The sequence below is a fragment of the Lissotriton vulgaris genome, chromosome 8 (assembly GCF_964263255.1).
Source record: "Lissotriton vulgaris chromosome 8, aLisVul1.2, whole genome shotgun sequence".
NCBI lineage: Eukaryota > Metazoa > Chordata > Amphibia > Caudata > Salamandridae > Lissotriton > Lissotriton vulgaris.
The window spans coordinates 1,570,975,184-1,570,999,335 of record NC_141696.1 but is presented as its reverse complement, the minus strand read 5'-3'; the positions used below and the strand labels follow the sequence as shown (position 1 = coordinate 1,570,999,335).

At 47.3% G+C, this 24,152-nt stretch overlaps 1 protein-coding gene across 1 annotated transcript in view; it reads left to right on the top strand.

Moving 5' to 3' along the window:
• The window catches only part of TIMMDC1 (translocase of inner mitochondrial membrane domain containing 1), a 105,651-nt gene extending 88,027 nt beyond the window's left edge, over positions 1 to 17,624 (top strand). The window contains exons 7-8 of the mRNA XM_086935853.1: positions 11,797 to 11,907; positions 16,767 to 17,624. Coding sequence (XP_086791979.1) covers positions 11,797 to 11,907; positions 16,767 to 16,911 — 256 coding nt within the window. The 3' untranslated portion in view covers positions 16,912 to 17,624. The remainder of the gene's footprint in view (positions 1 to 11,796; positions 11,908 to 16,766) is intronic.
• Positions 17,625 to 24,152: the final 6,528 nt, after the last annotated feature.

Genomic DNA, 24,152 nt, shown 5'->3' with positions numbered 1-24,152 from the left:
TCCTATGCCGACGATACACAATTGGTGATCACTTTATCTCAAAGCCCGGTTGAGGCGGCAGCTAATTCCTCCGCCTGTCTAACTGCTTTAGCTGGTTGGATGAATAATAATTGCCTCCGCCTTAACGGGAACAAAACGAGTTGTTAGTGATCGGTAAGAGACCATCTATTTGGTAGTCAGCCTGTGGGCCTCCTCAACTAGGTCCCACACTCACCCCTTCAGTCCTTGTGAAGAACTTAGGTGTTCACCTGGATACTAATCTCTCGTTTGAACAACACATTGGAAGTATGTCAGGCAAATGCTATGGCATTCTGAAAACCCTTCGAAAAGTTCTAGATCTTCTCCTCATTAAAGCAAGGAAAACGTTGATACGCGCCTTAGTCACTCCCCACCTGGACTATGGGAATTCTTTGGTTATTGGTCTTAACAAGAAAGGGATGCACCAACTCCAATGTGTTCAAAATGCGGCTGCCAGACTCGTTCTTAATTTGCCCAGAAAGACATCAGGGAAACGAGCCTTAACTACTCTTCACTGGCTCCCCATACGGGAACTTATCCTGTTTAAAACTATGTGCATGGCTCACCACATTGCACAGGGCAAAGGCCCTGTATATCTACAAAATGTGTTGACCATTTACCGTCCTAAACGCATCCTGAGATCTCTTGGAAGTATGCAATTCCATGTCCCTCGCATCCATAAAGCGCGGATGGGAGGTCCCTCCTTTAGATATTTAGCCTGCAAACAGTGGAATGAACTTCCCATTGAACTCCGGATGGAGCCTTCGGAAACAAGGTTCCGCCTGAAACTTTAAACTCACCTTTTCCCGAAGAACTAACTTTGGATCTGTGTCTCCCGACCTCTACTTGCTGCTGATTGTTTGAATTTCTGCCTTCCTTTGGACTGCGTCCATAGCGCGGGGACACACTAATTATAGTGTAACCAGGCGCTTTATAAATGTTATTATTATGTAAATGTAAATGTAAATGTATTGGCATTTATATAGCGCACTACTTACCCGTAGGGTCCCAAGGCGCTTCGACCGCTGCGAAACCCTTCCTGGCTTCCCTGAGAGATGGTCCCTTAATGGGTATCTCCAGGGTGAGACCAGGCATCCCCGGCGGTCTGGTGGGGCCGTTAGTGAAGATGAGGCAAGCTAATTTCAAATCAGAGGGGGACCCCACATCAATTTAGGCAGGTCGATGGGGAAAGCAACAATCAAACACTGGGAGGGGACCTGCCCGCAGTAATTTTAATCAATGGCCTTGGAGAGGTCCTTAGTATTATAAAAATTGTCCTGAACCCAAGCAAATCATATAACAAGTTTGATTTTATCAAAATTTATTATTTATTTCTGTGAATTCATTGTCATTGTATATGGATATAAATAATTTAGTATCAAAATAAATAAGCATCTTGACAACAATTAAATGGTGGTTCTAACTTCATACTAACATACCCTTAACATTCATACAAAAAACATTCACACATCATACATCCTACAACACTAGGCAGAGATGATTTTAGATGACAGGGGGACCGATGATCAAATGTCCAGGTTGGTTCAATGGGTTCCTAAATAGGAACAAACGCCAACGCGCGTTTCGGTGTGTAGCCCCGTCCGGGGCAACACCTTCATCAGGGCAAAGTGGGGTAGCGAAGGAGGAACCACACAAGTACAGAGCTTCTGTATGGGGAAACATATTAAAAACATATATTTTAGAAAACATACTTGCATGGGTTCAAGGCACAATAAGACAGGAATACGTAGATACTCATACAGATAATGACTAACAGTTTGTACCGTCCAGACTAGGCCCAGAGACAACAATTATACAGTAGAGGTACCACATCAATATATAGGCTTTTTAGATAAAAAGGGAAAAGAAAAAGAAAAAGAAAAAACACTTTAACGCATAGATGGGAATATTAACGGAGGACATCTCCTTTAGCCTGACATAACAGTTGTGCTGTATTGAATTTTACCTACTGGTAGCGGATGGGGCTGGCGTATGGTTAACCAAGCGGATGGTAATTAGGTAGTGCCAGGAAGAGATCGCGTTGCCTTAGGTAAATATCTGAGATAGATGGAATCCTGTCCCCAGTTATACGTAACGGAATCAACCCCAAGGAGGGTAACACATGGATGGGTGGAGAAGTGTATCCCTGAGGTGGAAGAAAAGGCACATCAATATACTTATCTTGCCCGGGGCTGGTCTTGCCTACGAGTAGAAAGTCATGGTACAGGATCACAATTTTTAAATGCATACCTTAACATCAAGGGGGAGATACCATGCAGGACTGTAGATGTATGCTGACCTTGTCTGCTACTCGTATAAAATGAATATACCTGAAACGTGGGAAATGGCAGTTTAATTAGACGCTAACTACAAGTATCGTCCTGGCTTGAAGAGAAAACACGTGGTAACAACATGGGGAATTGTTTCGGGGGTACCTTTTCGAGGATGGAGAGAAAACCACAGTTGGATTCTGGTCAGTGCTAGGGCCGCCGGCTGGGAGTGTATAGATTAGGCTAATCTACAATGAAAAAAGAGAGAGGTGGTAGAGTGAATGAGGATTAGGCTGCACAGGGTGCCAGCAGAGAGTAAACATCAAGGTGGGGGCCAGCCTACCGATGCGGAAGTCTTAGGAGGATTCGTCAGTCTGCCGTCACGAAGTTTTCACGTTTAGTCGGGTCCCTTCAGGATGGAACCTAGAGGGCAACAGACGAGTATTACCGAAATGAGGGTAACATGCAGAAAGGGCGGTTATGGGCTCGAACTGTGACTACTTGATTTAGTCAGCAGTATGGGCTTACCTGGCGCATTGGCAGGCGGCAGTCTCCAATCGGCGGTCCGGGTCGCATGCACGAGGACAGGCAGTGCTGGCGGCGTAGAGAACGTCTATATATACTAAAAGCAGGAGCCGATGTTAGGTTCAGGTGAGGAGGCGCAGGGGAATCCTAGCGTCTAAGCGACATAGAGGACGGGTTTACAAAGGTACTAATCCCTGCGATGGAACAACAGCGGCCATCTTGTAATGGGGACCCATCATTGCAGAACCAAGGTTTAGAGATGGAATCTCATGAAAGGTAATGAGGCTTAAAGGGGCGGTCGCCCGGGGGCACAATCATCTAACTGGAAGTATTAGTTCTAAATGAATTCCAGCTATTTGCATAAAGATACGGACAAAGAATACGGCCGGGTGAAGGTATATTTACCTGCACTATATGGAGTTAAAACCCCGGAGCTCTGTTAAATATGAATGGGCAAGGCAGGGATTGCAAACGGGGAGGAAAGGGATTAAATACAGAAAAAAGAATGAAAAAAGATAAGACAATAAACGGATTTAGGGTACTTTGCAGTAATCGACCGACCAGAGATGTACACTCAGCAAATCGCGGGGCACAACGTCACCAGAATTTACAGTAGGGCATTCGCCCACGGGCATTCCTCGTTCAGGCCCTTCTCCATGCTATTGAGAAAAAAGATCCAAAAGACCTCACGTTTTTTTCTTAGCGATGTGGGATCAGTGCCTGCCGGAGTTTGAATCTTTTCCAATATGGACCATCTGAGGTCATTTTCGGAATGCCCCTTGGATGTCCAATGTTCGACTAGAGGGGCTCCTCTTTTGCCAGTGCGGATATTGGATTTGTGCTCTCCAATGCGCAACCTGGTCTCCCTTCCTGTTTCACCAACATATGGTGTTTTGCATGGACATATGATGATGTAAATACAATTGGAAGACCTACAATTGCTCATTTTAGAGAGGTGGATAGTACGAGTGGGAGTCACTATTTCCTTTCCCACTATTGCATTCGGGCATGCCTGGCATTTACCACATTTGTGGTTGCCCGTCACTGGACCGGTCCCAGTGATGGAACTCTGTGTTAAGGGTTCCGGTCCTCGCATTTTACCTCTCACTAGGTGATTTTTGAGGTTTTTGTTGCGTTTAAATGCAAAGATGGGTTTAGGTAGCGCACTTTGGTCTTGATTTAAGTTAAGCAAAAACCAGCTAGAGTTGATAGCTTGTCTAAGTTGGTTGTTTATGGTCGAGTGTCGGGTGATACAGACAATGGATTCCTTGGGGTTAGGATCCCTAGGTTCGAACATGGCTTCTCGGTTATAGTAACGGGCCCGTTTGAAGCTATCCTTAACCAGCCGGTAAGGATACCCCCGTTGCAGCAACTTCTCCTTCAGTATATCTCCCTCAGTTAAGAAGTCTTTTATATCTGTGCAATTCCTTCTAATGCGAAGGAATTGACTGAAGGGGATGTTGTCACGTTGGCAACGGGGGTGGTAGCTTCCATATTGCAGTATGGTGTTTCGGGCGGTAGGTTTGGTAAAAAGAGACACTGTGATCTCCTGGTTGTCATGTTCGACCCATAGGTCCAAGAATTCGATCTTGTCTTGACTGAAGTGGCTCGTGAACCTCAAATTAGGGTCCGCTAAATTGAGCCATGCAATATATTCAGTTAGGGTGATATCATCCCCCTCCCAGATGAAGAAAACGTCGTCGATAAAACGAGACCAAGCTCGCACGTTCTCATAAAATGGCGACATCTCGTTGTAGACATGGATGCGTTCAAATTCGCCCATGTATAGGCAGGCGATGCTGGGGGCGCAAGCCGCGCCCATGCTTACTCCGCCTACCTGATGGTAAAAGTTGTTATTGAACTCGAAATAGTTCTCCTTTAGTACTATTTTTAGGCAGTCCATGATGAAGTTGGAATTTTGTATCTGGGGGTTGGATGTTAGGATGTCTTGTACTACCAATAGGGCACCTTCCTGGGGGATGTTGGAGTAAAGGGACTCCACATCCAGAGTCACCAGGAGTTCCCTGTTGTGATGATATGGGGTTCCCTCAACCTTAGAAATGAAATGGCCAGTATCTTTGATGAAGGAGTCTAGAGCTCCGACCAGAGGTTGGAGGAATTGGTCAATATATTTTGATAGGGGCTCTAGAGCTGATCCTATCATGGATACAATGGGCCTTAAGGGTGGATCAAGTTGGTTTTTGTGGGTTTTAGGAACCCCATAGATGATCGGTATCCTGGTGAATGAAGGGGTGAGAAACTCGGCTTCCTGTTCACAGATATCACCATTCATGACTCCTCTTTCGGTCATTTGCAAGATACGACGCTTGAGGGCTGGTTCCGGGTTTCTGGTGATTTTTACGTAGTATTCACGGGCAGACAGAAGGATGTTCATCTTCTCTATGTAAGTAGGTGTGTCAAAGATAACGATGCCCCCTCCCTTGTCACAGGGTTTTATGGTGAGTGAGTCGTTGGTTTCAAGGGACTTTAGGGTTTCTTCCTCAGTACTGCTTAGATTTCTGGGTCCCATGGGGACAAATTTCAAAATTTTGTTAATTTTGAGAGTTACCGTTTTTTCAAATGTTCCTACCTCATGGCCAATTTCTTCCAAACTGGGGGTAAACGTAGATGGAGGTTTAAGACCTGATTTGTTATCAGAGTCAACCAAGATCGGACGGCTTGAAAAGAATTTTTTGAGGCGTATTTTTCTGAAAAAAGAATATAGGTCCCTCAAAAATTCAAATTTGTTGAAGTGAGTGGTGGGCACAAAGGATAGGCCCCTGGTGAGTAGTCCCACTGTCTCAGGGGTCATGTGCTTATTGGACAGGTTAAATACCGGGATGGTTTTCACCTTGTCCAATATTGTTGATGTCGGGTTTGTACATATGGCTGAGGAGGACCCTGATGGTAATTCCCCCTGTGGGGGTTCCGATTTCTCGGTCTGTAATTCCCCCGGCGGTTCCCTAAAAAACGGTTGGGTCGTGGGGTTCGATCTGTGTTGTCCTGTCTACCTCCCTGGGGGTAGTTGGTGTCGTAGTTGGGGTCATAGTTAGAGTTAAACCAGGCGCTTTATAAATGTTATTATTATGTAAATGTAAATGTAAATGTATTGGCATTTATATAGCGCACTACTTACCCGTAGGGTCCCAAGGCGCTTCGACCGCTGCGAAACCCTTCCTGGCTTCCCTGAGAGATGGTCCCTTAATGGGTATCTCCAGGGTGAGACCAGGCATCCCCGGCGGTCTGGTGGGGCCGTTAGTGAAGATGAGGCAAGCTAATGCCCAGAGTTGCCGAGTGTGATCGCTGATCAGAGTGGGCACCGAGGCGAGAGAATTATCGAGTCCGCTGACCCTGGTCCAGAAACCTGCCGCGCTGGGAATCGAACCCTGGTCCCGGGCCGTCCTCTGCTCTCGGGTCTGCCGCCTCTAACCAGTGAGCCACACTACTCCACTTCATTATTATTATTATTATTATTATTTGTGGCGACATTTAAGTCACTTGACCAGGCACAATCCAATATAAAGCAAGTGTTCAATCCCCATGTTTTCTCTGTTACCGGTCGAGGCAGGGGCCGCTCCTCTGGCGGTTTCTCCTATTGTCCACCGCCTAAAAGGCAAGGATCTGGGCGGGGCCAGTATCAACCCGCGTTTCACAAATTTCTACCCTACCACATGGCAAAGCTTCCGCATCCATAGAAGATTCAAGTGATCAAATGGCAATGCCAGCACAGGTGTTTTTGTCCACTCTTATAAGGGTAGGGGGTCATTTGACTTTTTCCTTCTATCACGGGTGGCTATTACTTTAGACCTTTGGGTCTTACAAACAGTCCAGGGGTTTCACATAGAGTTTTATGGTTCCCCTCAGCAGACCTCTCGTTCTTGCACCACTGCTTTCTCCTCCAGTGACGCGGGACTCGTAGACGGCAAAGTCCAGGCTCTTCTCCTGAAAGGGGCGATCTGTCTCCCAGAGGTGCACCCCAATGGATTCCTCAGCAACCTCTTTCTGGTCAACAAGTCCGACTGGGTTCGCAGACCAGTAATCAACCTCTGAGACTTCAACGAGTGGCTGGTGTACCAACACTTCAAAATGGAGGGCATTCATCACCCCAGGAATGTCTTGCTCCTGTTCGATTGGATGGTACGCTTGGACCTGAAGGATGGATACCTAGCGGTTCTGATGTTTTCCCCTTACCGCCGGTTTATGCAGTTCCTCTGGCGCTCTCAGACTTTCGAATTCACTTCTCTCCCCTTCGGCCTGTCATCATTACCCTGGAGCTTCTCTAAGGTCCTCAAGCCGGCAGTAGAATTTCTCAAGGCTCAGGGAATATGGCTCATCGTCTACCTGAACGACATTCTCCTCATGGCCCATTGTCCCAAGAAACTCATGTCCCTTCTTCAGACTGCCATCAACCTCTCACAGGGCTTGGCCTTCGTAATCAATGTTAAGAAATCTCTTAGAGTTCCGTCTGAAAGAGCACCCATCTTAGGGTTTGTCATCGATTCTACGTCAGCATCCCTGAGCCTTCCGTCTCGGAAGATGGCAAAAATTTGTCACAAGCGCAATCAAACGCTGGCGAAGCCCTGCCCATTCCACAAGCAAATTGCCTGCTTGGTGGGACTTCTCTCCTCCTCCGTCCAGGCGACCTTTCCAGGTTCTCTGCACTATCAGATCTTACAATGCCTCAAAGCACACAACCTGAGGAAGGGCCTTTCATATGCACAATTGGTTCCCCTTTTCAGGCGAAGCCAGAGAGGAGATAGTGGCAGCTCACACATATGTAGGCATGGAACGGGAGAGCAATCTTCGGTTCCACCCCCGATTTGCTGATAGTCAGACGCCAGCAGGTCAGGCCGGGGCGAAAGGTGTGGGGAGTTCGCCCCGCGGCAGCCGGTCACCACATGGACAGAGTTTACATATAAACTGTTTGGAACTCCAGGCCGGATCTTTCGCCATTCAGTGCTTGACGAAAGACAAGATTCAATCTTCGGTTCTCCTGAAGATGGACAATGTGTCAGCGGTGAGCTATATTAATCACCTGGGGGGCAACAGGTCTTGCTCCCTTGCAGTAATGGTGAAGGAATTTTGGAATTTTTGTCTAGAGAATCAGGTCTCTGTCATGGTGGAGTATCTGCCGGCCAGATGAACCAGGTAGTGGCCTGGCATTCTCAGCACCACAGAGATTCCAGCCTATGAAAGTGGTATCCTCGGGTCTTTCGCAGTCTGGACACCAGATGGGGCCTGTTCTCGATTGACCTGTTTGCATCCCGCCTCGATCACCAGTTGCTGTGGTTCTTCAGTTGGAGGCCGAATCCCCAGGTGGAGTCGACAGATGCTTTCCTTCAGCATTGGAGTCCAGGGAAGGGCTATGTAGCTGGCTATGTAGCTTCTCCCTTCTCAATGTTCACCCGAGTATCGGCTCAGCTCTGCAGGCACCAAGCGGAGGTGGTCATGATAACACCAGTTTGGAAGTCTCAAGTGTGGTTTCCAGTTCTGTTGAACTTTCCTGGGATTCTCCGATCCGACTCCTCCACTTTCCTCATATTCAGATTAGTCCGGACCTCGTACCTCACCGGTTGGTGGAGGAGGGTTTGCTGCCACTGATGGCCTGGTGGATTGCAGGCAACACTGGAAACTATCAGGCCTTCCACACCATGCTGAGTTTCTCCTTTCCAAAGCCTGCGCTGACAGTACTACCAAGTGTTACCGGTCATCCTGGGTATGTTGGTGTTTACAACAGGTCACACCCTCGTGGAATGGTCTCCAGTGGGTGAGCACCCCTTTGTCTGGAGGCTGCTTCAGGGTATTCGACTCTCCCTTCCCCCTGAGCCACGCTATACAGTGCTTTGGTATGTGAGTTTAGTAGGCGTACCAAGTCAAATACTCGCACAATTTCATATTGAGTTTTTGCAGGTCTCCTAAGCTCTGTGTGATGCAGTGCCTTTCAGAGTATGAGCAAATGACTGAAGAGGTATGACCGCCCAGGGAGAGACCACTCCTCATTGCTCTGAGAAAGCGGTATGAGGCAGTGTTTTCCCTGACCATAGCTCGTTGGGTCCGTTGTGTGATGCATGAGGCTGGTATAGAGACCCAGCAATTTGGGCGCATTCGACTAGGGGAGCAATGGCTTCCAAAGACTTTTTTATTTGGGCGCTCGGCTTAAAATCTCATGCATGTAGCAGACTGGTCATCGGACCAAGAGATTCTAATTTAAGCCGGTGGTGGCTGTAGCCCAATTGGTGTTAAATAAGCTTTGCACTAGCATAATCCTCGCGTCCGGTTCGGACATCAAATGAAAATGTGCCTAGCTTAAGTGAAGGTAAATTTCAATTCTGTTAAGGACACGGAAGCGAGGATTATCCCACCCAGCGATCAATAAGATGCAGTCCCTCCCCTTTCTTTAGTAAGTAATTTGTTTTGCATTACAACCATTCTTTGTGTGAAGGCTTTGCACCTGCGATGTTGCAATGTTTTACTGTATTTCCACTTTAAGGAAGTTGTTTGCTTAAGCATCACTGAAGTCTTCTCAATTAATAATCCTTGATTGCAAAGGGGGTGGATCGATCACTGACATTATATATCTTTGCAGGGACTAATGGATCGAAGCAAGATGGGTGAGATGAGCGGATAGCGTGATTTACACTAAGAAAGGGGGTGAATGAGCAGCAACGGAGGGCTATATTGGGATCTAGCTGCAGAGATTGAGAAAGGACTTGTGAACTTTGTTGTTTCCCTGCTGTTCATGGGAAAAGTAGTTTAGTTTTGATATTTTAATGGCTGCTGTGTCATGGATTTAAACTTTAAAGCGAAGAAGGAAAGCATAATCCTCGCCTCCATGTCCTTAAATAGAATTGAAACTTAACTTCACTTAAGCTAGGCAAATTTTCATTCATTGATGTTCTCCCTTGTGCAATACGCACGACGGTTGTCCACGCTGTAATAGCTTCCAGGTTAGAATATGCAAACATTCTGTACTTAGGTCTTCCAAGAATGGATTAAAAAACTTCAAGTGGTGCAAAATGCGGCTGGAGGTATTAATTTAGAAATACCCAAGCAAGACTCCATCTCACAACATCTCTGTAAACTGGACTGGCTCCTGGTTCAGAAAATGATCCTATTGAAGACCCTTGCCCCTATTCACTGCACACCGCTTGTTATAAGGATGGTCCCAGGTATCTTTTTGATCGCGTACTGCATTGTCGTCCACTTGGAAATGTCTGCCGGGTTTGACAGGGAGAACGGTCCATTTTTGTCTCGTCTAGTAAGAAATGGACTCTGCTCCCTCCGTCCCTTCGGTCCATTCCTCCTGAACGTTCATTCAGAAGGGCACTTGAGGGCTCCCTGTTTGTATCCTATTAGCTGAGCTATTGCTGGCCTCTTCTCTGTAGTTGTAGCGCTGGAACAGTCTGTGGAGTAGTCATGTGCGTTACGAATTATTAATTTATCCATTCATTCATGAGGGGAATCCTTTGCGTGAAAGTAGAGTAATAATGATGTGAAATCTCAGTCTGTGTGCACGTGAATTAAGTAAAGAGTAGGTCAGTCCGTCACCTGTAGGTTTAGGGATGGAACTATAATGACGCGAGTCTGAAGTCCATGTACCTGGCATGAATTAATGATGAGGTGAGTTGTTACTCTGTGTGTTTGGGGATGGATGGAGTGATCATGAGGTGACTCTTGGGTACACTGCAACAAGGAAGCCTTCTGCTGCTACCCGCTGGAGTACGCATTGATCGGTCTGATGTAGGCAGTTTAATTTCTGTTTTAAAATTGGCAAATCACCTCCCTTTTGGAAATGAGAAGGAATCAGAATGTGAAAATGTAACTTTTTGCATCCTTTAGTAATTCGTTAGACGTGCTCCGATAATAGGAGTTATTTGTTGAATTTTACTCTGAGATGTTGCTGTTCTACACCACCCACAGCTTGCCCATTGCTTGCTTCCCCACCCTGTTTGCTTTTCCTTTTTGTTTATTTCCCTGCCTTCAGCTTCTCTGTTGATACCATTACCAATACCCGTAATGGTATACCTACTTGTGTGTACCTACTTTTCCCCGACCCACACCTCCATTGCTGTCCTCCTATCACTGTCCTTCAAAAATCTTTTCATGTTTTTTGGATGGCCCGGCATCTCTCAGCTGCTGACTGGTCCTCTCCGTTTTCACCAGTGTTTTTGTGCACCTTTTTAAAATCTTTTTTATTATTATTTGTTATTTGCATACCCTCCAAGTGTTGTCCACTGTCTTTGCCATAGTAAATACAACTATTACTCATGACGGAGCCGCTCCGTCATGAGCCTCGGTTGTGCTGTGCTCATGACGGAGCGGTTCCGTCATGGCCCGCTCGGTGCGCCTGCGCGGCGCGAATTCCGCGCCTGCGCTGGACGTTCCATTGAGCGGGCGGGGCCATGACGGAACCGCTCCGTCATGAGCACAGCTCAACCGCGGCTCGTGACGGAGCGGCTCCGTCACGAGCATGCGAGCGCCGCTCGGCCCCCCGCCCCCTTAGCGCTGCGGCGGAATTCCCGCCGCAGCGAAGGGGTTAAAACAGCGGCCATTTCATGCTGTATGGGTGCGCATGCATGGTGATGCAAGCACACCACACCATCCCTTGTGGCCCTCATAGTGTCATGATGTGTACACATAGCATTGGCACACTCATCACACTGTGTTTCAGATTATTATTTTTTTGCCAATCCTTCAGGCCATCTGCAAAAATACACTGACAAGCCATTTGGTCAAAAAGGCGAGACCTATTTGCTTTGCCAAAGCTTGTTATTCCTAGTATGTGGTGCTGTACAACAGCTCTGCGCTTTGACGCTTTATTAATGGTTCTAGGTTATATCCCCTTCACAGGACAACTTACAAAAGACTTACATTTCCTGGATGGCTACTGTTTAAAAGCCCTGTACCCTCCCACTCACCTCCATGAGTTAGCTTTAAATCCCAGGCCAGCCGATAACTCTGCTTTACCTGTGTATGTTTACAGAGTCCCAGTGGGTGCTGTGATGACGGCTGTGCAGGCAGCATCCGGGGAGACCACGAGGGAGAGGAAGCGCCGGGAGCAGAGGGAGCAGTACCAGTTGAAACTGGACGAGTGGTAAGAAGCCTCCTTCCTTCCTTTCTCTACAGTGTGGGTGACATGATTTCATCTCTGATCTCCTACAAAGGTTCTACATTTTGAATTTCAGTATTTGCATTTTTTATGTACAAAAGTAATACAAGTTGTTAAAAAAAAAAAGAAAAGCACAGTATAGGTTTGAACTAGAGCCACCTCCTGAAAGGAGATTCCTCTTGTGAGGAAAATATATTTTTTATTTCTTCCTATTGAAACACCAAGATGCAAAAGTTGTAACTTAATTTGAACACCATGTGTGGTTTCCATATATGTTGTTCGCAGCCGGGAGGCCAGAGGGCGAGACACATTTTGAACCCAGTGTGAAGTTAGCATTGAACTCTGTTTGTTGCCGGCCCTGTCACTCCCACGTACGCGTACAGGACTTTGATGGAAGTGAGATATTTGTGTCATGCAACACATGCTCTTCATGTACCCCACACACGCGAGAGAGCTCCACTACCTTCTCTCTGCACAGTGGAGGACAGACCTCTTTGTACTACACTGGTACTTGCTTCATATTCCTTGTGCTGGTTGTCTCATTGGCTTCGAAAAGTTCTCATGGGTCCTAATGCAACTGGAATATTGGGTTCCGAGACCTGTCTTGTGTTGTGGCTACAGACCAAAGTGATAGGTAGAGCCAGCGAAGAAAAAAACTTTCTTTCTAGAGTCCCTTCACTCACCGGGGTTTCCCCACGGTGACATGCTTCATCATTGGGGCCATCACAGTTCTCTACGAAAAGGGGCGTGCTACGACTTGCGAAATACGTAGGAGCTCCTACGTATTTCGCAAGTCGTAGAAAGTAAGTTTTCTTTCTTCGCTGGCTCTACCTATCACTTTGGTCAGTAGCCACAACACAAGACAGGTCTCGGAACCCAACATTTTGGACTCCTTATTTCATATAATGTCCTAGGAGGGCGACCTGTTCTTTAGTTCCTCCTTCTCCCCCTTTGCTGTACGTATCCTAATGCAACTGACCAGAAATGCCTCTCCCAACCTTAAACTCTTCCCACTGTCGACTCTACAGTCCCGCCCCCAGAGGGGGAGGTGCATACACAACTTGCGTGTCCCTGCAGGCATTGCTTTTTCTTTTCATTTCAAATCTTTTTAGTTGGTGAAAAACTGAAGAAAAAACTTATACATCACAGGATCACTTAAACTCCTCCGCCATGCCTCTCACAAAACCTGTCAGTCACGCAAAGTTCATTTACAAGAAAGTATCAGCACGAACAGCGAATTCCAGAATTTGTGTTGATAAAGATTTCACAAACTACACTCTCACGATGATGGTGAAGACCACATTTCCTGATGGATCCCAACCCCGGACCCAGTGCCCGTTATAGGCCTTGTTGCAAGCCTGTGAGTTCATCCTATAGATGTCCGGCAGCCGCATTACCCTGTATCTGGTTGGCCAAGTAAAGGCCATAAAATGTGCTTGAATGCCTTGAGCAGTGACCAGAGAAGACACATTTCCCAAAAGAGGTGGGAAAATTAACAACTGGTGATAAAGTTTTCAGCTGTCATTTTTTGCCCTTATGACACATTTAGAAAATCATACACCGCTTCTTCTGGGAACCTTCTATTTGCAAGAATATATTGTGTTCATTGACAGTCAATAACCGGTAATACCAGAGCGAACAACCGAGTGGTACCTTTTACGAATATCTGATTGTGTACCGACCAGCCAATAATGCAGAAGGTAAAATGAAATGAATGAAAAATGGGTATGAAGGAAACCTAGGCATTTGTCCTAGATTCTGTGTTCCCACACTTCTCCTGATACAAACTGAACCCTGCTTGCGTGGCTGCATCTAGCGCCTACGGTACAACAGGCCCCAAAACCCAATGGACATATCATGAAAATTGACCCATTTTGGCGATCTGGATAGCTGTGCAATCTGGGCCTGACCTCTGCCACCAACCTGGGAAACCAGCCAATCCCAGACATTTCAGAAAACTGGGCACCCAGGGGTGTCCAGGCTGGTGTGCCTTCTGTGGAGCCTCCTACCTTTGCTTACCCAGAATACCCTGCAAACCTCAGACTTTGGCTTAAAACATGCATTTCCCCCACATTTCTGCAAATGAAAGTACTGGAATTAGCGGACATCCTCAAAATTCCTCCCACCCACCATTCCCTCACTTGACCCAATAAGATGGTTCCCCACGTGTGTATCGTTCCATTGTGCCTGTGACAGGAACGGATGAAAGATGTGACCATACGATGTCAGTATGATTTTTGCATGGGCCCTGGTTTGGTGGTTCTTGTTTCAGGTACTAGGCCATGGCTGACGTGGGCTGACACATTGTCTCATGCTGTATATAGCAGTGAGTGGATGGAAAATACGAACAACCCAAGTGACCAATGGATGAAGACTGATGCCCTAAAGCTTCTGGTATATTTCCGTAATAGATAGTGTAGTTAGTGGCTTAAATCGCCTGACTCACTGCCCAATTTCTCCTATTTATAACAGGGTCAAGGCTGATTTACATATAACTGGTCACTGTCTCGATTGGCCTAGTGAGAGAAAAATTATGGACTGGAATGCGGTTCCGAGCGATTGTCAAGCATTCTACCCGTCACTTTGTTTGTTCTGCAGTGGATGCCCCTGTCCACTTCAGCCATCCTGTATTTGCAAACAAGTCCACCGGATTTCAGTCAAATTGTTGTTCACCATCATGGGCTCTTCATTCAGATCTATGAACTCATTCTTTGTTCATAAACTTTTTTAAAAAAATGTTGTGTCCACTTTTCCACCTCAGTTTGTTGTTGCAGCTTATCTCCTCCGCTTACATTGCATCTCCCTCAGGTCTCCCACCTAAGAGGAGTTTGTTCCTCTTCTAAATTTTAGGAACCTACAAACAAATACTTTTCTTATCCTGAGGTCTATAACACCGTGCCAGGATCTCCGACATGCCGAAGAAGTCAAGACGTGTTTGATTTTGTACCCCCGCCTCTTCAATGCCGCAGCTTTCCCCATCTCATTTCTTCACACTCAGCCTTTGGATTAGCGGGGAGGTGGCCCACATGTCTTTACTCATTAGCTTCAGGTGTTGAGTACAGCGGTGTAAGAGTACTCAACATAAGGTGTTTCTGTGTCACAGAGTTCGAACAGTTCAATTCTGCCCATGTTGGAAAGTCTAAAGACAACTTGTGTGTTTTTTTTTAATTATGGACTTATCCAGCTATTAACACTACAAAGTAAATATTGTTGAGTTTTTACCATTCAGCAGGAATCTTTGGGAACAACGCCTTAGCCTGGGAGGACTCCTGGTGGTCATCCGAACTTGAACCCTCGCCGACTGTGACTGACCATGCCTGCAACCTTGGAATCATCTTCGACAGAAAGCTCTCTGTGAAAAAAACAGATCAATGCAGGCTCCTCGGGGGACCTGCACTGGCTCCCTGTCAACAAGTTGGTCACGTTCAGGCTCCTCACCCACGCACACAAGTCTCTCCACGACCTGGGCCTCTAAGTACCTCCACGACCGCCTGACCTTCTACACGCCCACCCGCCAGCTACGGTCTACTAGCCTCGCCCTCTCCGCCGTACCACGCATCCGAAGAGCCACCGCCGGAGGCAGATCCTTCTCCTACCTGGCAGCCAAGACATGGAACTCCCTCCCCATCCACCTTTGGCTGACCCAGGACCATCTCGCCTTCAGGAGACAACTCAAGACCTGGCTGTTCGAGCAGTAGCGGACCCCTTCCCCCAAGCGCCTTGAGACCCTTCCGGGTGAGTAGTGCGCTATACAAGTGTTATGATTGATTGATTGATTGCTTCCTCACCCATCTCATTCTCTGTAAGATCTTCAAATGTCTCCCCGTCAACACCAGACGAACCGTCAGTCAAGCCCTAATCACCAGCTGCCTGGACTGCAGCAATACACTCTACGTAGGAATCACAGTGCACCTCCTAAAAAGACTACAAACCATCCAGAACTCAGCAGACAGACTCACCCTCGACCTCCCCAAGCGTACTCACATCACCCCCCACGCAAGGAAGATACACTGGCTCCCCATTCAGAAGAAATACCAGTTCAAGACGCTGATCCACACCTAGAAGGCCCTCCACAACCGAGGACTGGCATGCATCAACCACCCCATGAACTCCCACCAACCCTCCGGAAACATACGCTCCACCTCCCTTGCTCACATCCCCTGCATGCGCCGAGGCAACAGTGGAGGACTCTCCGCCTACTACCTCGCGGTGAAGTCCTGGAACGACCTCCCCTTCTCCTCTGTACCTCATCCTCTCTTCCGGAATTCAGGAAAGGACTCCACACCCGGCTGTTAAACTGAACCCCCTCCCCCTCCCCCCCCACCACCGCTGGGCTCACAGCGCCTGGAGAACCTCACAGGTGACTAGACACGCTTCACAAACCCTGTATGATGATGATGAAGATGTAAAGAGACCATGAGATCTTTCCTAGGAAAGTCCTCTGTACAGTGGATCGGTAGATGGCATCATATCGAGGGGCATTGTGTGTTTCTGGTCCCCTTTATTGAGGCCTTTTATGCATGCTTTCCTGATAATGTCACAAGGCTCTGAGGGGAACAGCCGGCAAGAGCCTCAACCTCTTTGTGAGGTGCTTGGCAGTTTAATCTGGGATCATCAAGCAGATTTGCATAAGATTTAATCCTGGGAAATGATATTTATTAGTAAATTGGTTTTGCAGGTATGGAATGTTTTATTATTTACAATGTTTAGCTGATTTATTGCACATTTTGAGAAGTCAGCTACCTACGTTTTCATTGTGTGTCCTTTTTACTGCACTTGTCGCATTTGCTTTGTCCATCTCACTTCCTGCATCTATGACTCTTACAATGTCTCTCTTTTTGCAGGACTGCGAGGCTGGATGTCACTCATGCGGCCCTAGAAGAATCGAGCAAGTCTGTTGCCTCTTCCGAGATTGACACCCAGAGGATAGAGGAACTTCTGAGCCGCCCCAGGAATCCTGAGCTTCCGGAGTCGAAAGGCTGTGACTAACGCTATCCTGGTAGATCCAAGCTGGGAGGGGGATCCCCCTTCCTCGTCGAAAGACACTGACGTGGGGCACCACTACGCAGACCCCACAGGTCACCACTGGGGCCCCTCCTTTCTGTGTTTGTGGCCCAGGCTGGCCTTTGGTGGCCATCATTTGCAGAGCTCCAGTGGTTCCTATAGTCATAACCTTACCGTACCCTACATCGGAGAAGGGTTGTCCCTTCCGGGTGGAAGTAAAGACACAGAGTGAGTAAGACCAGAAGATTCTGAAGCACAGAAGTTTTCTTCTTAGCTGCAGGTTGCTGCCTGACTCTTGACTTCATTGGCTCGTCACCTATAAAGCTGCTGAAGGACTTCTTGAAGACTCGTTACAATCGATGAAGATCGTCATGCTCCGCTCCGCGTGGCCCCAACGGTGTGAACCAAAGACTGATAATTTCCATCCATGCTGGGAATCACCAAGCCGTTCCCAACAACATGCAGTTACTACTACTAATTTTTAACAATCTGATCTGTGGCTCTTTACTTCTAAAAATGGACAAAGGCGGTACATTTGGAATAATGTTTAATGTTCTTGTTATAGGCGTTTCTTTAGAAGTGATGATATGAGTGAGCGAAAACACTGATACAGCAATCTAATAACTTCTAGGTCCTGGATGTGAAAAGATCTACCATGAGAGTAACATAGTAAACAAATAAATCACTTTTAATAATGAGGCGTAAGATCTAATAATGGTAAACATTTAATTTTGGCCTTTGAACTAACCGGCAGGCTTCTTTTTGGGACAGTTTCCCCTGCTGTGATATTTTATGGAAAAATCAGTATGATTGTAGGAATTAGCTGCTCCAGACTAGAGGTGAGTGACCATGCTTTTCGTGTTTGCTGTAAGTATTGGTATGGCATGATGCAAGGTCATTTTTTGCGGATTACTCTAATGCCAAAGTCAAAATAATGTTTATTCTGCTTGGAAATAGCTATTAAATAACACCACAATTAGTACATAAAAATTTGGAAAACTATTAACCCGTTGACCGCGGCGAGAATTGCGGTGCGGGTGATTTACGACTGAGCGTGGTTCGGACGGCCCCCGGCCGTCCTCCTCACACGCCCACCGTGACGTCGGACGGCCTGGGGCCGTCCGACGCATGCAAAGGGTTAAAATGCATTATAAGCAATATACATAGAATTCTGATATATAACAAAACACCAACTACATTTGCTTGCCTATTTTTAGCAGCAATATTCTCAACTGTACAGTTTTCTGGGCAATGCAAATAAAATTAACTACTGCCAGACAAAGTGATTCAGTCGGAAGGTGCTGTACACCCTCAGGGTCTACATTGAGTGATAGTAAAAAAAGTGGAAAGAAATGGAGTTCGAAACCGCTTCCTAGCACCAGAGTAAAGTTTACAAAACCGCATCAGGTGCATTGCATCGATTACCCATCCCAGGGGCTTCTTGGGAGGCCTTCAAACCAGGTCCACATTTAGACAATAAGACCAGAGATTGCAGAGTTTTAGTCTCAAGGGGGGGAAATGGACTCTGCACTGGTAATTCTTCACCGCAGATAAACAAGGCTTTGCTCCAGTGATATCTGTAAAACATTCTGGCTAACCACTGAGGGCTTCTCTCATTCTTTTGTGGCTCCAACTTCCTTTGCGTAATTTATTAACAAGCCTTTCTCTGCTTCTGTTGCTGAGGGAATAAAACATTCTGGGTCAGTGACGTATTCAGGGACGCCCAAGGTGGTAAATGCTTGCTGTATGTATAACAGTGACGCTATGGATGACGTTTTATACAGGGACATACAATTCCTTATTCTTGCCCTCAGGGAGCTAGTCTCCGGCTTCGGCCATATTGAGATCCACAGTAGTTGGGCACATTTTAAATACATCTTTCAGATACTGAAGACCCACCTCCATGCGGCAAATATAATTAGGGCAGGCTTGTGGAACTGCTAAAAGTTTGCAGAGAGAATACTTCTCAGCCTTATGCAATAAAGACGAATCTGCATACACTAAAAACCCCAGCACCGTAGCCATCGAACGAATTGCATTTATTTTTATAAATTATTAGGATTTCAAAAATTGGTTTGTGGCCCAATTTAGTTGTAGATCTGTAACCCACCTCCAAAGGTCTTAAAAACTGCTGGGATCTTACATTTTAAAGATGGTCTCTGGCTAGTCCGGAGTCTGATGGGACCCCTAGACTTCCCCCTTTCCACAGCTGTCTCCACAATGTAATGTGGATGCATTCTTTATTCTTGGGTCCGAATATCACTGTGAAAGACTTTCTAAGGTTTGATTTTAGATAAAAGTTTGCAGTTCTTGATAACCGGTCTGCATCGTCTGCATATAGCAGCATCCGTACTCGATGTTTATCCAGGTGTAGTAAATCCTTTCCTTTCTCACAGGGTGTCCCTTTAGATCATGTATTCACAAAATAAAAAGGAAGGGTGCCAGGACACATCCCTGGGAACCCCTCTTTTAAATGCAATAAACTCAGTAGATTCTATGTCAGGACCGGAGGCTTCAGATTATGCTATATCTTCCTTCGCTTTATTAACATAAAGACTCCACAGCAGCTTAGGAAAAGATATAATAAGAACAAAAATGCTTTAAACATAAAGCATTAACGTAATGTTCAACAAAAAATAAACAACAACTCCCAAGAGTCTCTTGCGTAACAATAGTCCATAGTCCTTTTACTCTGTCCATCATCACTATATAACCGGACTTCTCATCATCTTCCTCCTCTTTCTTCGCTGCTCCCGCAGCCAGATAAGTGCTTTTCTATTTGTTACACTTTCATTGTGATTGATTGTCTTGTGTACGATCTTTGGGGGGACTCCTTGCATGGTTTATTTCCTTACAGAGTCCCCAGTTGCGGGAACGTTCTTCGTTCCTACGCGACTTTATTCCCACTTGTGTGCGGTGTGTACATAGACCGCAAGGGGGCGGCCTGTCGTCTCGCCGACCCGCCGGCGCGCCTCCGCAGTGCGAGGAGCCGCGCCGTAGGGTCTGCTTGCGCGGGGGCCGATCCTCGCGTACCCCTCTGACACCTGGTGATCCGGGTCAGTACTTTGCCCACTTTTTGACGCCCTCTGGGGTCTGTATGGTGGTTCTGACCGCGTGAATCGCCTCCGGGCGAGATCTGTGCACCTCTTTACCCGCGTGTGGCCTAGCGCGCTTGAGGGGTACGTAGACCCGGTCCCGGCGAGGAGGGTCTGCGCGCTTGGGGGTTGGTGCAGCCCACCTGCCACGTCAGCTGGCCCAAAACGTGATCGCAGCCGCTTGGCCTGCCAGGATCCACCAAGGGTGCAGGGGGCACCGCCGTCGCCTTGGCCAGGAAGGCGTCACGAAGCCGCTCGAAAGCGCCCCTGTCCACGCCTTGGGCCTCTGATGAAGGTCCCTCCCCACGAGGTCATAACCTTACCGTACCCTACATCGGAGAAGGGTTGTCCCTTCCGGGTGGAAGTAAAGACACAGAGTGAGTAAGACCAGAAGATTCTGAAGCACAGAAGTTTTCTTCTTAGCTGCAGGTTGCTGCCTGACTCTTGACTTCATTGGCTCGTCACCTATAAAGCTGCTGAAGGACTTCTTGAAGACTCGTTACAATCGATGAAGATCGTCATGCTCCGCTCCGCGTGGCCCCAACGGTGTGAACCAAAGACTGATAGTTTCCATCCATGCTGGGAATCACCAAGCCGTTCCCAACAACATGCAGTTACTACTACTAATTTTTAACAATCTGATCTGTGGCTCTTTACTTCTAAAAATGGACAAAGGCGGTACATTTGGAATAATGTTTAATGTTCTTGTTATAGGCGTTTCTTTAGAAGTGATGATATGAGTGAGCGAAAACACTGATACAGCAATCTAATAACTTCTAGGTCCTGGATGTGAAAAGATCTACCATGAGAGTAACATAGTAAACAAATCACTTTTAATAATGAGGCGTAAGATCTAATAATGGTAAACATTTAATTTTGGCCTTTGAACTAACCGGCAGGCTTCTTTTTGGGACAGTTTCCCCTGCTGTGATATTTTATGGAAAAATCAGTATGATTGTAGGAATTAGCTGCTCCAGACTAGAGGTGAGTGACCATGCTTTTCGTGTTTGCTGTAAGTATTGGTATGGCATGATGCAAGGTCATTTTTTGCGGATTACTCTAATGCCAAAGTCAAAATAATGTTTATTCTGCTTGGAAATAGCTATTAAATAACACCACAATTAGTACATAAAAATTTGGAAAACTATTAACCCGTTGACCGCGGCGAGAATTGCGGTGCGGGTGATTTACGACTGAGCGTGGTTCGGACGGCCCCCGGCCGTCCTCCTCACACGCCCACCGTGACGTCGGACGGCCTGGGGCCGTCCGACGCATGCAAAGGGTTAAAATGCATTATAAGCAATATACATAGAATTCTGATATATAACAAAACACCAACTACATTTGCTTGCCTATTTTTAGCAGCAATATTCTCAACTGTACAGTTTTCTGGGCAATGCAAATAAAATTAACTACTGCCAGACAAAGTGATTCAGTCGGAAGGTGCTGTACACCCTCAGGGTCTACATTGAGTGATAGTAAAAAAAGTGGAAAGAAATGGAGTTCGAAACCGCTTCCTAGCACCAGAGTAAAGTTTACAAAACCGCATCAGGTGCATTGCATCGATTACCCATCCCAGGGGCTTCTTGGGAGGCCTTCAAACCAGGTCCACATTTAGACAATAAGACCAGAGATTGCAGAGTTTTAGTCTCAAGGGGGGGAAATGGACTCTGCACTGGTAATTCTTCACCGCAGATAAACAAGGCTTTGCTCCAGTGATATCTGTAAAACATTCTGGCTAACCACTGAGGGCTTCTCTCATTCTTTTGTGGCTCCAACTTCCTTTGCGTAATTTATTAACAAGCCTTTCTCTGCTTCTGTTGCTGAGGGAATAAAACATTCTGGGTCAGTGACGTATTCAGGGACGCCCAAGGTGGTAAATGCTTGCTGTATGTATAACAGTGACGCTATGGATGACGTTTTATACAGGGACATACAATTCCTTATTCTTGCCCTCAGGGAGCTAGTCTCCGGCTTCGGCCATATTGAGATCCACAGTAGTTGGGCACATTTTAAATACATCTTTCAGATACTGAAGACCCACCTCCATGCGGCAAATATAATTAGGGCAGGCTTGTGGAACTGCTAAAAGTTTGCAGAGAGAATACTTCTCAGCCTTATGCAATAAAGACGAATCTGCATACACTAAAAACCCCAGCACCGTAGCCATCGAACGAATTGCATTTATTTTTATAAATTATTAGGATTTCAAAAATTGGTTTGTGGCCCAATTTAGTTGTAGATCTGTAACCCACCTCCAAAGGTCTTAAAAACTGCTGGGATCTTACATTTTAAAGATGGTCTCTGGCTAGTCCGGAGTCTGATGGGACCCCTAGACTTCCCCCTTTCCACAGCTGTCTCCACAATGTAATGTGGATGCATTCTTTATTCTTGGGTCCGAATATCACTGTGAAAGACTTTCTAAGGTTTGATTTTAGATAAAAGTTTGCAGTTCTTGATAACCGGTCTGCATCGTCTGCATATAGCAGCATCCGTACTCGATGTTTATCCAGGTGTAGTAAATCCTTTCCTTTCTCACAGGGTGTCCCTTTAGATCATGTATTCACAAAATAAAAAGGAAGGGTGCCAGGACACATCCCTGGGAACCCCTCTTTTAAATGCAATAAACTCAGTAGATTCTATGTCAGGACCGGAGGCTTCAGATTATGCTATATCTTCCTTCGCTTTATTAACATAAAGACTCCACAGCAGCTTAGGAAAAGATATAATAAGAACAAAAATGCTTTAAACATAAAGCATTAACGTAATGTTCAACAAAAAATAAACAACAACTCCCAAGAGTCTCTTGCGTAACAATAGTCCATAGTCCTTTTACTCTGTCCATCATCACTATATAACCGGACTTCTCATCATCTTCCTCCTCTTTCTTCGCTGCTCCCGCAGCCAGATAAGTGCTTTTCTATTTGTTACACTTTCATTGTGATTGATTGTCTTGTGTACGATCTTTGGGGGGACTCCTTGCATGGTTTATTTCCTTACAGAGTCCCCAGTTGCGGGAACGTTCTTCGTTCCTACGCGACTTTATTCCCACTTGTGTGCGGTGTGTACATAGACCGCAAGGGGGCGGCCTGTCGTCTCGCCGACCCGCCGGCGCGCCTCCGCAGTGCGAGGAGCCGCGCCGTAGGGTCTGCTTGCGCGGGGGCCGATCCTCGCGTACCCCTCTGACACCTGGTGATCCGGGTCAGTACTTTGCCCACTTTTTGACGCCCTCTGGGGTCTGTATGGTGGTTCTGACCGCGTGAATCGCCTCCGGGCGAGATCTGTGCACCTCTTTACCCGCGTGTGGCCTAGCGCGCTTGAGGGGTACGTAGACCCGGTCCCGGCGAGGAGGGTCTGCGCGCTTGGGGGTTGGTGCAGCCCACCTGCCACGTCAGCTGGCCCAAAACGTGATCGCAGCCGCTTGGCCTGCCCACATTCGAGAACTTTCTCGGTTGCCGCCCTCTTGGGTGCCCCGCATTTGCCCTTGGTTCCGAGATGGAAGGGGAATACGATGAGGAAGCCTGCCCCTATCTGCAGGATGATGAGTTCTATCAGGCCGTAGACAACTCCATCTATCGTTGCGTGACGGAGGTGGTAGGGCCCATGGAGGACCGCCTTTCCGCCCGCATCGTGGAGGAGTGCGCGAAGCTGGCAGCGGCGCAGGTGCCTCCGTCCCCCGAACTCCCGGGGACGTCCGGCGGGTTGCCACCCGCTCCGAAGAGACCTCGTGGGGAGGGACCTTCATCAGAGGCCCAAGGCGTGGACAGGGGCGCTTTCGAGCGGCTTCGTGACGCCTTCCTGGCCAAGGCGACGGCGGTGCCCCCTGCACCCTTGGTGGATCCTGGCACTTCGGGCGACGTGTCTACGGCGCCCGCCTCCCCGATCTACGACTCTCCGGACTCGGATGACGACGGGGAGTCGACCCGTTCTTGGCTTCCGACACCTTCAGCGAAGGAGATGCCCCGAGACGAGTCGGGCATGCTGGACCCGGACGAGATCGTCCACCCACGATCCACGGCCTGGGCCCCGGGGGAGACGGTGGCGAAGTTTGTCGCGGGCAGGCTGCGCAAGCCCCTAGAAAAGGAGGCGAGGGGTTGCCTGCGTGGGGAATGCCCTCGGCCTACCCTGGAA